Source organism: Camellia sinensis, chromosome 11 (genome assembly GCF_055761805.1).
Source record: "Camellia sinensis isolate YWXY chromosome 11, ASM5576180v1, whole genome shotgun sequence".
NCBI lineage: Eukaryota > Viridiplantae > Streptophyta > Magnoliopsida > Ericales > Theaceae > Camellia > Camellia sinensis.
The window spans coordinates 172772623-172786615 of record NC_138971.1 but is presented as its reverse complement, the minus strand read 5'-3'; the positions used below and the strand labels follow the sequence as shown (position 1 = coordinate 172786615).

General features: G+C 33.3%; 1 protein-coding gene and 1 non-coding gene across 3 annotated transcripts; one reads left to right on the top strand and one right to left on the bottom strand.

Moving 5' to 3' along the window:
• The first annotated feature begins 273 nt into the window (after positions 1 to 273).
• On the top strand, positions 274 to 9608 carry LOC114316421 (potassium transporter 7). 2 transcript variants are annotated; one of them, XM_028263078.2, is made up of 9 exons: positions 274 to 537; positions 2470 to 2713; positions 2806 to 3054; positions 3173 to 3223; positions 4736 to 4996; positions 5085 to 5137; positions 6012 to 6126; positions 7428 to 7682; positions 8165 to 9608. In XM_028263078.2, the coding sequence occupies exons 1-9, from the start codon at positions 508 to 510 to the stop codon at positions 9259 to 9261; spliced, it is 2355 nt and encodes a 784-aa protein (XP_028118879.2). In that variant the 5' UTR covers positions 274 to 507; the 3' UTR covers positions 9262 to 9608. The 2 variants fall into 2 exon arrangements, with proteins under 2 accessions (XP_028118879.2, XP_028118880.2); XM_028263079.2 differs by having other exon boundaries at positions 307 to 680.
• Positions 9609 to 10620: 1012 nt separating this feature from the next.
• On the bottom strand, positions 10621 to 10704 carry TRNAL-CAA (transfer RNA leucine (anticodon CAA)). The gene has a single exon. It is a non-coding gene; the product is annotated as a tRNA-Leu (tRNA).
• Between the last annotated feature and the right edge of the window lie 3289 nt (positions 10705 to 13993).

Genomic DNA, 13993 nt, shown 5'->3' with positions numbered 1-13993 from the left:
GAGAGAGAAGGAGAGAGGTAGCGTCTCTGATAAAGAAGAGAAACAAAGAGGGAGATAGAGATAAGGAGGGAATGAGAGGAGAAGTGCAATAGAGAAGAGATAAAGATGGAACGGGGGAGGAGACGTGGGTAGGTAGGAGAGAGCTCCGAGTGTTTGGGCGGGAATTGAAGCAAAATCTCAACCATTGATGTGTATTACAATTGATCTGAGCCCTTGAAATGAAGTGTATCTCTGATACATTTTATATATTTTCAAAATCCGTCCTGTTTTATTATATAGATATGAGAGAAAATAGAAGAGACAATTAAAATGAAAAATGAGAGAGAGAAGTGGTAGGGTCTCTTCACATGAACAACCCATCGAAGCATACAGGGTTTATATTGTTATTTCCTTTTCCAAAACCTAATAGAAAAAATCACAATTAGGCCTTTTTGATGAATACATGTGGATCGCTACACAACAAACTCGGACGAATTACACGCCAGATTTGCAACAGTCGCAACAGCTATGTCGACCGATTCAACTCGCCATTTCTCCGTAATGTTAATTTATATACACACAATACATATATATATATATATATATTCCATTAGATATATCTTGTTCTTGATTAGTTGAGCTCCTCCACGCTCTCCATAGAAAAAGCAGGCAATTCACAGAGCCTAATCTTTACAGCTATGGTATTGCCCTTTCAAATCCAATTTTCTTTGTTTGTATCCATGCTTATATGAATCTAAATTGAGTGTTAATAGAAGGGCAATTTTTATTTTTGTTTTTTTCTGATAATTTCATGAAATGTGACAGTTTTGGTGATATGGAGAGTTATTGATTTGTTTGATTTGAACATTATGTGGAATTAGTACATGGGTTTTGTGATCAGAAATTGCAATTTATGTTTGAATGTTGATATGGGTTTTTCTAGTCTGAGGTAATAAAATCAAGTGCTAGAGAAAAGGTGGATATGAAGTGTAATTTTATTGAGTTGCATTTAATTCCTAGTGGTGTTGATGATGCTGGTATTTTCCAGTTGTTTTGTACTGTGTAGGCTGGTTAGGGTGTGTTTGGAATGTCCATTTTAGGAGTCTATTCTGGTTATTTGTTCTTGTGTGGTCATGTTAATCTTAAAGTCCTTTTCAAAATTCATTTTTTCTTCATTTCTTCCTTTGAGGGAAATAAATGTTGCCTACTTATGATTTCAAGTTGTTCCAACCCACCAAAAAGAAAAAAGAACCAAAAAACAAAAAAACAAAAAATCCCCTAAAAAATTATCTTTCTATCTCCGCCTTCTGTCTTCTACTTTATTTTATATTTTGTACGTCTCCAATCCATCTATATATAGAGATACACATGTAAGAGGAAAACTAAGAAATGCATTAGTTTCCTAATGCAGCCAAATTTGTATTGCCGTGTTGTCTGGATATATGATGTGATGTGTGATTCTTTTTAAATTTGAGGAATATGTAACTAGTTAGATTTGAATTTGTTAGTTTCTAGGCCTTTTACTTGTTTTGTTGACGAATTTTTTATCATTGATTAGATCTCCTAGATTTGATTATCTATAAGGTTATGGGCATCGAAGTATATTTTACTCATACAAAGTGAATGGGGTAAAATAAAGTAATTCTCAATATTATTGAGTAATTGTATAAAAGAAATTTGCGTGACAGCTACAATGCCAAGGGCTCAAAATCAAGAAATAACTTGTTAATTAAGGGTTGAAATAAATGAGGGAGCAAACAAAGATAAGATTTAGAAAGCAATAATGCTAGAGACTCCAAAAGTTTTACCAAATTTTAGAAAGTAGTATGTGCACTATGTAACTCACAATCTGCACCAATTGAGCACCAATTGAGAACAAATTCAGAAAGATCTTTCAATATGTGTGATAATGTGCAACAAAGAGCAATGACCATACAATTCCTTGCTACTCAACTCAAGTCAAAGATGTCATAAAAGAAACAGGTAGGAAAAAAATAATGTGGATAGAAAATTATGACAGACATGATGGCATTTCAAAAGAATGTATGGGTCATGGTGGAGCTGAATGAAAGAAGGAAAAAAAGAAAAAGAAAAAAAAGAAGCGATGCAACCAAGGCTGAAGACCAATTTTTGATATTGAAACGCACATGATCAAGGTTTAAGAAAATTGTTTAAGAAGCTGAATTTCTTTAGGTATTGTTTTTGGATTTAGGTCATGACATACTTGAAAATTATTTTGTTAGGGTTATTTCATTCTATTGACACGAATATTGGGCCTTAATTTTACTCTTGAATAGTTTATTAACACGAATGTTGACCCTTAATTCTACTCGTGAATGGTGTCAATCTATTAATCCATGAACTAGTCCTTTATGTAACCTAGATACTGCACCTGCATATATTTCTCAATGACCTTATAGGCATGTTTGAACTAAGATATTGTTAATATTTGATATTCATTCATTAAACATTGATTTCCAATCCAAGCAGGTTGACCGTAGAAATCAACGTAAGAATGTTCTCCTTTTAGCATATCAGAGTTTTGGCATAGTGCACGGAGACTTGAGCACTGGCCCCCTTTATGTTTACATAAGTACATTTTCTGGAAGATTACATAATTATCAAACCGAGGATGCAGTTTTTGGGGTATTTTCTTTGATATTTTGGTCTCTTACGCTTCTTTTACTGCTCAAGTATGTCATCATAACGTTGAGTGCAGATGATAATGGTGAAGGTAAGAACCAATATCTTTTTGATGATGCTTATAGTCAACCTCCATGTATTTTCTTCTTTCATTTGTGCTAAAATTGTTGGGCTTGTTCACAGGAGGACCATTTGCTTTGTACTCTCTCCTTTGCAGACACGCAAAATTCAGTTTGCTTCCTAATCATCAAGCTGCAGATGAGGAGATTAGCACGTATCATCCTCTTGGATACTCAAGTAGGAACATACCTTCCTCGGCATTTAAAAGGTTTATTGAGAAGCATAAAAAGATGAAAACTGGTATACTTCTCATGTTATTGTTTGGCGCTTCCCTGTTGATATGTGATGGTATCCTCACACCTGCAATTTCGGGTACTAGCACTGTCTTAGGCCTTTCCCAACCCTTTTAAGATCCTTGGGGATCAAAATGATTCATTCTGAACTGTTACTCTTGCTATTCATTAATCATTTATGCACTGGTCTTTTGCAGTGTTATCATCCGTTAAAGGGCTGCAAGTTTATGCTGCAAGATTTCAAGACCGTAAGTAAAACTTGAGAGACGGGGAGGGGGAAGGGGGGGGGGGGGGGGGGGGAGGAATTCTTTTGTCATAATGATCTATAAAAGCTAGTGCATGTGAAGATGCCGGACCAAGTATTCTGCTCATATTAATGGCGTGTCCGACACTTCTTCAACATGTTTTAATTAAAATTTTAAATTCATAATATCGGACACTTTCTAGACACTTTGGTGCGACTTCTTGATCACTCCGAACATGACCTATGTGATGAATTTTTTCATAGTAACTATATTTAGCATTTTTGTAGTGCAACTTGTGCACTCCAAATATGTTTCAAAATGTTTATAAGATGAATAATCATGTGCATTTCAATGTTTTAAGATTGTTTTGTATTATTAAGAATGCAATTATATCTTGATGTTTAAGGTATGTAATATATGACCTTTTAATTTTAATTAGTGCTACGTTGCTTCTATCTTTTTCCTTTTCTTTTCATTATCTTTGATAAACTATTCATATATTTGACATATAATAAATTTATAAAAATATAAAATTTTAAAGTGTTCCAGGCATATTGTATCCTACATTTTTTTGAAAATCACCTTGTCATCGTGTCTGTATCTGTGCTACTTAGTTCAAAACTCATGGGAACGGAGGAGAAAACATTATCATACCTAATTTAAATAATGACATGAAAGCTCTAACCTTTGTAACTTCTAGTTGCATTTGCAAGTGCCAGATGGATTGTAAGTTTACCTAAGGAGAACAAGACACGTTTTCCCGCACTTTTTTTTTTTTTTTGGGGGGGGGGGGGGGGGATACATTGAGATGGTCTATAATATTTTGATATTTTTCTTTACTTCTCGAGCAGAGATTTGTAGAAGATAAATAGTGCTTCTGTTTTTGAAAAAAGAGATATGGAAGTTGGAATCAGGCCTGATTCTTTTAAGTTTGAATCTTTAATCTTTTCCTTGTCTTTTTGGTATGCAAATATTTAAGAGTAATGCTATGCATTATGAAATAAATATCATGAAATGTTTCATGAAACTAATCCAATGGTGGAGAGTTTTCATGAAGGTTTTCATGATATTTCTTTCATGATACCTAGCATTATTGAATATTTAATATGTAATAGAATACAAGCAAGTTCTTATGGGAAATGTCTAGTAGAAAAGAGGAGGACTCCAATTTGTTGGAGAAGTATGGTTTTGGAAGAACATAAAATATGATGTTTACTTGATAGAGTCTAAGACTGAGAGCATGGGTAAAAGCTTTCCTGACATATTCTATGCTTTGAATTTTTCCTGATATAAAACCTCAAAATTGGAAGAAAAATAGAAGAGATTGCAACGAGAGAATGAAAGACAGAAATAAAGAGAAATGCGTCAATATAATTTCTTATTTTGGGTTATCAGGATCATTACTAGCTAAGTTGCAGGAGACATACATCAGGATGGAATTTCTTTTGATTTTTCTGTTTTTTCCCATCACTGTGCTGTTCTTCACTGTGCTAAGACTTTCTATGTACTACACAGATATGGTGGTTTTTATTGCCTGTGCTGTATTAGTTGGCCTCTTTGCAATGCAGCACCACGGTACGCACATGGTGGCCTTCTTATTTGCTCCAATTATAATCCTATGGTTGCTATCCATTGCTGCTGTCGGGATCTACAATATAATTGAGTGGAACCCAAAAATATACCGTGCACTTTCTCCGTATTATGCCTACAAGTTCTTTAGGGACACAGGAAAAGATGGTTGGCTTTCTCTAGGAGGAATTCTTCTTTGTATCACAGGTAAGTTTCATGTTTGTAATCCAATGATGTTTTGTTCATTCAGCTCTACAATAATCAGATTGTTATAGCTTTTTCTTCTTGTCTGCAGGAACTGGAGCTATGTTTGCAAACCTTGGCCACTTCACATCTGCATCGATAAGAGTATGCATAGCTATTGGTTATTCTTGATTAATCCATGTTTAAGTCATTATATAGAAACTATAAACAATGATTAGTTCTTTCCCTTGCACAAAAACCAATCACAAAACTAGACGCAACCCTATCACATGGATGTGGGACCCCTAGACCCACAAAAAATATGGGACCCAACTCATGTGAGAGGGTTGTGCTCGGTTCTATGATTGATTTGTGTTAATAGATGTTTTCAACAATGATGGTAACTTCAACTGGAAACACCTTGTAGAGTTCTGTGACATGGTCTGACTAAGGTATTGGGTTTTGCAATTGCAGCCTGATAGTAGCTTTTTCGAACTCTGGGATGCCAGAGGCCCAAAGTTGTATTATAGATGTCACAGCTGCCATTGTTTTTTTTATCCTTCCTACTATATCAGCCACCTAGGAAATTCATTATCATATTTCGACATGATCTGACACTCCTTGGATTTTAAATGTCAATATTGGCCAATATTTGAGATCCAAAATCTAGATTTATCAATTGATAGCTTGACATTGATGATGTATCAATTCATTATCGGTGAGATGTAGTTTTTTTTTTCCCCCTCTTTTGTACAAGGTTGGTTCCCCCTTGGCACTTTCTCTAATGCAATTTCATTTACTTGTCCCAATAAAATATATGTTTTATGTGTGGGTTCCTTTTCTTTATGATCCATAGTTGAGTGAACTAATAATTACGGCTGCAACTTATGCTTAAATTTTACCATACAACTCGAACTGATTTCCGTCACTTGGCTTTTTTGTAGCTTCAATAAGAAATTTTGGTTGGTCTGATAATTGTGCTTTTTCTCATATATTTACCAATTAAGTCAAATCCTAAAAATATTCATTGCGATTGCAGGTTTCGTTTTCTTGTGTTGTTTACCCCTGTCTAGTTCTTCAATATATGGGGCAGGCTGCATTCCTTTCAAAGAATTTTTATGCAATATCTTCAAGCTTCTATTCTTCAATTCCGGGTAAACTATTACTCGACTAGGACCTATATTCATTTGTCACATTAAAATAGTAGTTTTCCATAAAGGATGCTATCATATATGATCTCAGTCGTCTAATAAGGTCAGCATCAGGCATAGAAGATATTTGAGGCAAAGCCAACTAAAAATTGGTTGTAATCTATTATTCTTATTAGTTCATTTTTGTTTGTAGATCAGTTTGCATATTCCCTTAACAGGGTAACCCTTAGTTTTGCACTTAACACACATACCAGTTGATCATGAACTAAGCAGTTATTCTTCATGCCAACTTGCCAATATTTAGGACAAATTACGCTTACAATCATTGTAGTTTGTCGTTTGTGTCAATTTAGACCTTGTAGTTCTAATTGAATCAATTTTACCCTTGAATTTTTTGCCTTGTATCATTTTAGTCCAATTGATACCCTCTAGATTGAGAGGTTGATATCCAATTTGAAATGGTTCTTTTCCTTTGGCATGGACAATTTTGCCCTTTAATTTTGTTTAATTTTTAACAGATGTTATCAATTGGACTAAATTAAAGGGCAAAATTAATACAATTTGAACTACAGGGACAAAATTAACACGAGACAAATTACAAGGACCACTAATATGATTTGCCCCAATACTTATTACCAGTAAATAGGAGTAAGATATTGTCTTGAGTTTGATACTCCACTGCTAAATAAGCGGCACTCCATAAATTTTTTGTCCTGGCCTTGTTATGCTTTAAAACATGAATAATTGAAATAATCAAAAGCTCATCAGCAACTTCAAATCATAAAAGTTTGATACGACTCGTGTAAGACTTGAGATAAAAACCCATAATCTTGTAAATTGAACACAATAATAGAAATAATAGAAAGTCACATGGTTAGGGCCTATCAATAGCCTGATTAGCAGTCCTCAACTGGTCATGACTTGGGTGATTTTATGGGTCGTTACTTCTTTTAGGCTCCTTACCCGTCCATTGAGGACTCTGCTTTTGCGTTCTCCAAAGTGAGAACTTTTCTAAGCCTAAACCTGATCGAGTTGAATGGACGTTTAAATTTCCCGAGTTCCAATTTTCTTGTAGGAAATATATGAATTTGATCTTGCACGATTCACCTGGAATTTGGGCAGGAATATGGGCCCATTTTGCTGCAAGCTTCCTTGTTTGGAATTTTTTTTTTTTTTTTGATAAATTCCTCGTTTGGAAAATTTGTCACCACTATTATAGATGTGCATTAGCAGTCCACTTCATCATAATTTACAAAGAAAGCAATTGTTTGTATTTTTGAAAGAATGTTCTTGCCTTTTGGTAGATCCCATATTTTGGCCAGTTTTTGTCCTGGGAAATCTCGCTGCGGTTGTTGCCAGCCAGGCTGTCATCTCTGTCACATTCTCAATTGTCAAACAATGCCATTCATTGGGCTGTTTTCCCCGCATCAAGGTTCTACACAAGGCAAGATGGATTGATGGTCAGATGTACGTCCCAGAAATGAACTGGATCCTCATGATTCTCAGTGTGGCTGTCACGGCTGGTCTACATAAGATATCACTTATTGGGAATGCTTATGGTAAGTTTTTCTTTGGTTAAAACATCTTCAACTCATGAAATTTAAGTTACTTGGTCATCTTTTTCTATTAGCGATTTCATGGATATGTGTCTATTCATGCCAAGTGTATAAGTGGATAAAATGTTTGAATTCTTTTTATGCCATAATGCAAAACTTTTTACCCTAGATTCTCTTAAGGCATCATTTTGTAATGCTTCTGTTTCCCATTTCTGTTTTGGGGAACTAGAAAAGAAAATTTGTTTCATATATTGTTTTTGTTTTAAAAAAAGTGGAATTAATTCTAAAAAATTTAAAAAATTTTGATACAAAGAAAAAATGTGTTCACTTGTTTTCAAAACAAGTTTTCACTCTCCCCTCTCTCTAGTCTCCCCACCACTTCTGGCCCTGAGCTTAGTTATTATTTTGTGAAATGTTTATACTCATTCTAGGTCTCATCCTTTCGTATTGAAAGCTATTGTTTTTTGCTGTTATCTTACTTTCAGGTATTGCATGCATAGCTGAAGCATTTGTCACAACATGTTTGATGTCATTGGTGATCAACTTTGTGTGGCAAAAGAGTTTCATACTTTCCCTTTCATTCCTCCTACTCTTTGGGTTTGCCGAGGCCATCTATCTCTCATCTTCTTGTATGAAACTTCATCGAGGCGGATGGGTTCCTCTTGTGCTATCTTCAGTCTTCCTCATAATCATGTATGTGTGGCACTACGGCACCCGGAGGAAGCATTTATTCGACATGCAAAGCAAGGTGTCCATGAAATGGATCCTTACATTAGGTCCAAGTCTTGGGATCATTAGGGTTCCAGGAATTGGCCTTATCTACACAGAACTAGTAACTGGAATCCCAGCCACATTCTCCCATTTTATGACCAACTTGCCGGCTATTCACCAAGTGATCATCTTCGTCTGCGTCAAATCTGTTCTCGTTCCTTATGTACCCCATAAAGAGCGGTACCTCATTGGTCGAATCGGCCCCAAAGATTATCGTTTGTACCGTTGCATCGTCCGGTATGGATACCTAGACGTCCACAAGGACGATGAAGATTTCGAAAACCATCTCGTGATGTGCATAGCAGAATTCATCAAAATGGAAGCTGAAGGTTCTGCAGCGATTGAAGGGTCAGTGGACGGTTGGATGGCGGTCGTGAGGACGTCAGAGAAATTCGGGACGAGATTGGTAACGTCAGATCGCATTACATCCGAAGAAACCAGAAGTTCAAGCACTGCCACCACTATACCCAATGGCAAGTCCGCCACACTACAGAAATTGCAGGCAATGTATGAGCATGAATCGCCCCATTTGATCCACAGACGCCGATTGCAGTTTAATTTGCCGTATACGGATGATCATATGTATCCGCATGTTAATGAAGAGCTTTGTGAACTTTTGCAAGCTAAGCGTGCTGGGGTAGCATATATAGTCAGCCATTCGCATATAAAGGCGAGAAGGAATTCGTCATTCTTGAAGCAGCTTGTGTTCAATCTGTACTCATTCTTACGGAAGAACTGCCGGGCATCAGCTGTGACCTTGACTATTCCTCACATTAGCTTGATTGAAGTGGGAATGAACTACCATTTGTAAACGAATCTCGCTCGTTTTGGTAGATTCAGGTGTGACATCTGATATGCATTAGAAGGACGTGTTTTGGGGCAGCAAAATGTAAACGCACGTGTATATGCTTGTATTAGCAGATCCCATTTTAACAGGAATCTTGTGGACTGTGTCTCTCTCTTTTTTCTTTTTTTTTTTTATTTTGTGAGGTTTTTTTTAAGGCTTGGTTACTTAGCAAGGAGGGGAAGAGTTGCATCCGATTAACATTCTTGTTTTTGTCTCATAAAATGCATATTGTGGGTGTATTTGGATTTATGATTGAAATCACAACAATAAATTTTTTGTGCAAGTAATTATAACGAAGGAGATCTTGCATACTGGTATTGTCTTTGTGGTATTGTCTATTGTATTTTTTTTTTTATGAGTAGGACATTTTTTTTTTCTTTTTGTTAAAAAAAAAAAAAGAAAAAAAACTATTTTGGTGAATGTTTAACTTGGGTGAAAATGAAAATTCTCATGTCTAGCGAATCTTGTGTAATATTGTGGTCTGTCTTTCAAGCAATAAAGGTCATTGTTATCTTTTGGTGTCTATTGCCTTGGAAATTTTCCAAAAGGAAAATAAAAAGGTACAACTCTCTTCTGTCTATCACAAGTTTCTAGCATAATATTTGCTTTCTTTGTGTTGCCAAATCAACCAATTTTAAGATTGGAGGCTGGTCAAATTTATTTATTATCTGATGTCCATTATTATATTAGTGCAATAAACTTTACCTTTCATGCTAGTCTTTGCCAGTATGATGAACTTCTGAAGTGAACAGAAATTTCATAATTGAGATCTAGCAAGATTTTTTTTTTCAATGGGTTAACAAAAATATTTTTGACTAATGATTTTCGCATTTTTTAGCATTGGTATAATAAAAACAAAAAAAACAGTGAAAAATGTTTTCCATGGTCAACGGAAAATAAACATACTTGTGCTAAAAATATTTTCTACTATCAAAGGATGAAAAAAGTTTTTCGAATCAAAATCTTATCACTGCTATCATACTATCACTGTCACCACCACTAATACAATCATTAATATAATAGCTTTCAAGACGCAACAAAATATAGGAAAACATTTTATACAAAAAAAATTGCACATAAAATGTTTTCTACTAAAATAAATGGAGCATAAGAGTGTGAAAATTATACTATCTAAAAACCATAGCTACCAAGGTTAATAATCTGCAGCAAAAATTAAAAATAATCTCTGCAGCTAAAATAAAAGAAATAAAGTAAAATTAAAAAAAAGTAAGTAAAAAAAAAATTAAATTTAAAAAAAAATCCGCAGCAAAAAAAAAAAAAAGATCTGCAGAAACAGTTAAATAAATGCAGGAAAAAATTAAATGTCAGAAGTGGGATTTGAACCCACGCCTTCTCACGAAGACCAGAACTTGAGTCTGGCGCCTTAGACCACTCGGCCATCCTGACCGTTTGAAGAAGTTCTGTAAGTTAATAATTAAGTAACTTAATTAATAGAGTGCTCATAAATGTAGAACTATAAAAAATGCATGCAACTCACGAATAGTAAAATCTTTTTGAAGGAAAAAAAAATGGATCAAATAAATGGAAAATTGTTAATCCCACTATTTTTTTTATAAATAACTGTAAAATTTGTCTTTTAGCATGTATTTAGAATTCAATCATATGAACCTTAAAGAAAAAATTTAAAATTTATTTATAAATAAATGAGATATAAATAATTATTTCTTAATGATGTATTTAAATTTTAAATTTAAGTAAAAATTTGTGAAAAAAAGGAAAAATAAAAGCAAATCTAAAACTAAATGGATAGGTGAGGCTACGATAAAATTTCTCATTCCAAACTTAACTCAAAAAATAAACAAGCTTAATATCTCAACGTACGTATGAGTTGAATATTTGCTTCAAATCTTCAAAATATTGAGTTAGATTGAGATGGTGGGCCAACTAGGCCTAACCATAATTCTTGTAAAGGAGAATTGAATTAAGAGACAAGAACTTGGTGTTTTACTAGGGTGGGGAGACTAACTCCTATTAGTGCTAATCTAACAACTAACAATTGACTTTCACATATTGAAAAAAAAAAAAAATCATTAGGCCATTTTGATTGATGCTAATCCAACAATTAACAACTGACTTTCGCAAATTGAAAAAAAAATCATTAAGCCATTTTGGAATAAATTCATATAGTGTCCTAATTTGAAATTTATTAATTAAAGCAATTAGACTCAATACTTTTTGTTACGTAAAACAATACTCCAAAACCATTAAATAACCACTCCACTTAGAAGTGAGAATCTTCAATTTTTCTTATAAATTTCTATTATCACACAATTTCCTCTGTATTCATATTATATTTTTTATATCAACTTCTGAACCCAAAAAATAAAATACTCGAGTCTTAAGATTTTCTATCTAAAGTGTATTTTTGAATTATATAAATTGATTTTTTTTTTTAAAAAAAAAAATTTAAATGAAGTGGGATAAACTTAACCCAACTTGCCGAGTGAGGCCTAAAAGCTGATTGGCTATGGGCTTCGGTGGCATCAGGCGAACACACATGCATCAAAATTTGTTGTTTACTGTACCTATCTATTATTATTATTTTTTTTCAACAATAAGGAGTGTTTGGATCAGTTTATGTGTATTTCAACTAATTTTTTTTTTTGATTTGGTCCAAAGAGGTCATTCATACCGGAATTAAGAAATTCACAAAAAATAAAAAAATTCTTATGATCTAATCTCAAAAATTAAATCTTAAATAATTATGTAAAAAATACACGTACCAACCGTTCAAGACGAACCCTCACGGATCACTGAAACCATCTACAATCAATGAATGCTCCCACAACTTTGTGTGAGGTTCACATTGCAATCTAACAAAATTTGCTTTCAAATTGATGCTGTTATTAAATTGCAACAAGTTTTACATAAAAGTTACATGAATGATTTATTTTGCCGTCAATCCAACTTCTGACTTTTTCATGCTTAAAAAGTCGGTTAGATTGTTGGATTAAAAATTAATTAATATTTTTAAATATAATTTATTTATATGATTAGTCAATCTTAATCGGATAAATTAAACTTGAATTGAGACATAATTTTTATTTGCATGGGAATGAGGGTGAATTGATTTGGCTTTTGATGAAGACGACAATAAAGTAAATGATTAGAGAGTGATGGCTTGCTCTTATAAGGGTGTAAAAATGGCCTGTAACTTGTGGGGTGGGGTTGGGTCTGGGCCGAGCCCAACTTGGAATTCTGGACTGTTATTTTGAAACTCGATCCGACCAGCCTAGCTTGGCCCATGGCTTAACCCATTAGCCCGCTCAAGATTTACTAAAAGCTTAACCCGAGGCCCCAGTTTGTCCAAGGCCCAATGTCATTTTTAAAAAAAATAAAATAAAATTTTAGTAAAAAAAAATTAAAAAAAATGTTCAGGCCTGGCCCAAACCCGAGCCCAAGCCCGAATACTCCTTGAGCCTGAGCCTAATTGTCTGACTCGTGCCGGTCGGATCGAATCCAAATTTTAGTGAGAGCCGGGGCGGCTTGACATGGCCTAGCATGGGCCCAATTTACACCCTTATGCCCTTAATAATGGTGACGGTAGTTGGTGATGGTTTGCATTGCATGAGCTATTAGTAATGTCAGTAATGGTAATTGTGAAAGAATAAAAATTGAAAGTTTTAATTTTAGAACTTTAAAGAGAGCTCCAATGATGTGACAAGAGAAAAAAATAAAAATAAATATAGGCGTACACATTACATCACATACGGGGCCATATTCCTTATCACATCATTAGAGTTCTCTTTAGATTTCTAAAATTAGAGCTCTCTATTGTTATTGATTGTGAAATGAAGGATTATTTTTTTGTTTGGGTTTGGAGAGTGGGGAAAAAAAAAGAGTGTGGTTAAGAAAAATAGACATTCTATCATAAAATAAAAAATTTCTTGTATTTGACATATATATTTGGTAAATTATATTTATTTTTTTAGATTAAAAAAAATATAATATAATTATATTAACTGATCTTTTTTTGATAAGATTAATAATTTCAAACTAACACACTATATATATATATTTTTTTTAATGTAAAACAAATAAAATATGATTTTCCTATAACTAATAAATTATTAACAATAATAATTATACATATTTTGTGAATTAATTTTTATAAAAATTAATATAATTACATTAAGATTATACCACTTGAGCGTTCACATTTTTTATGATATGTATTAGTGGTAGGAAAATATTATGATACACATGTCTATGTATTTTATAATTAAATAATAAAATAACATAATTATATATTTTTTGAGTTATAATTAAAAAAAATTGTCATATTTAAATACAATATAAGACATAATTATAAATTTTATGAGTCATAATTAAAAAAAAATTATTATAATTAAAAATATATATAATGTATTTTTTAAGCATGTGCATATTAAAATTTTCCTTAGTTGTAACATAATAAGAAAAGGAAAATGTCTTGTAGCTCAAATTTTGTAGCTCAAATGGCCAAAACGACGTCGTTTTGGCCATTTTTATGTTGTTCTGTACTCAAAACGACGTCGTTTTGGCCATTTGAGCCACTTTTGAGCCACAAAATTTGAGTTACGTAGCATTGTCGATAAGAAAAAAACATATGAGTGATAGCTTAAAAAAATTATTATAAATTGATTAAAAAAATTTAAAACATTAATATTTATAAATTTAACATAACATAATTGTG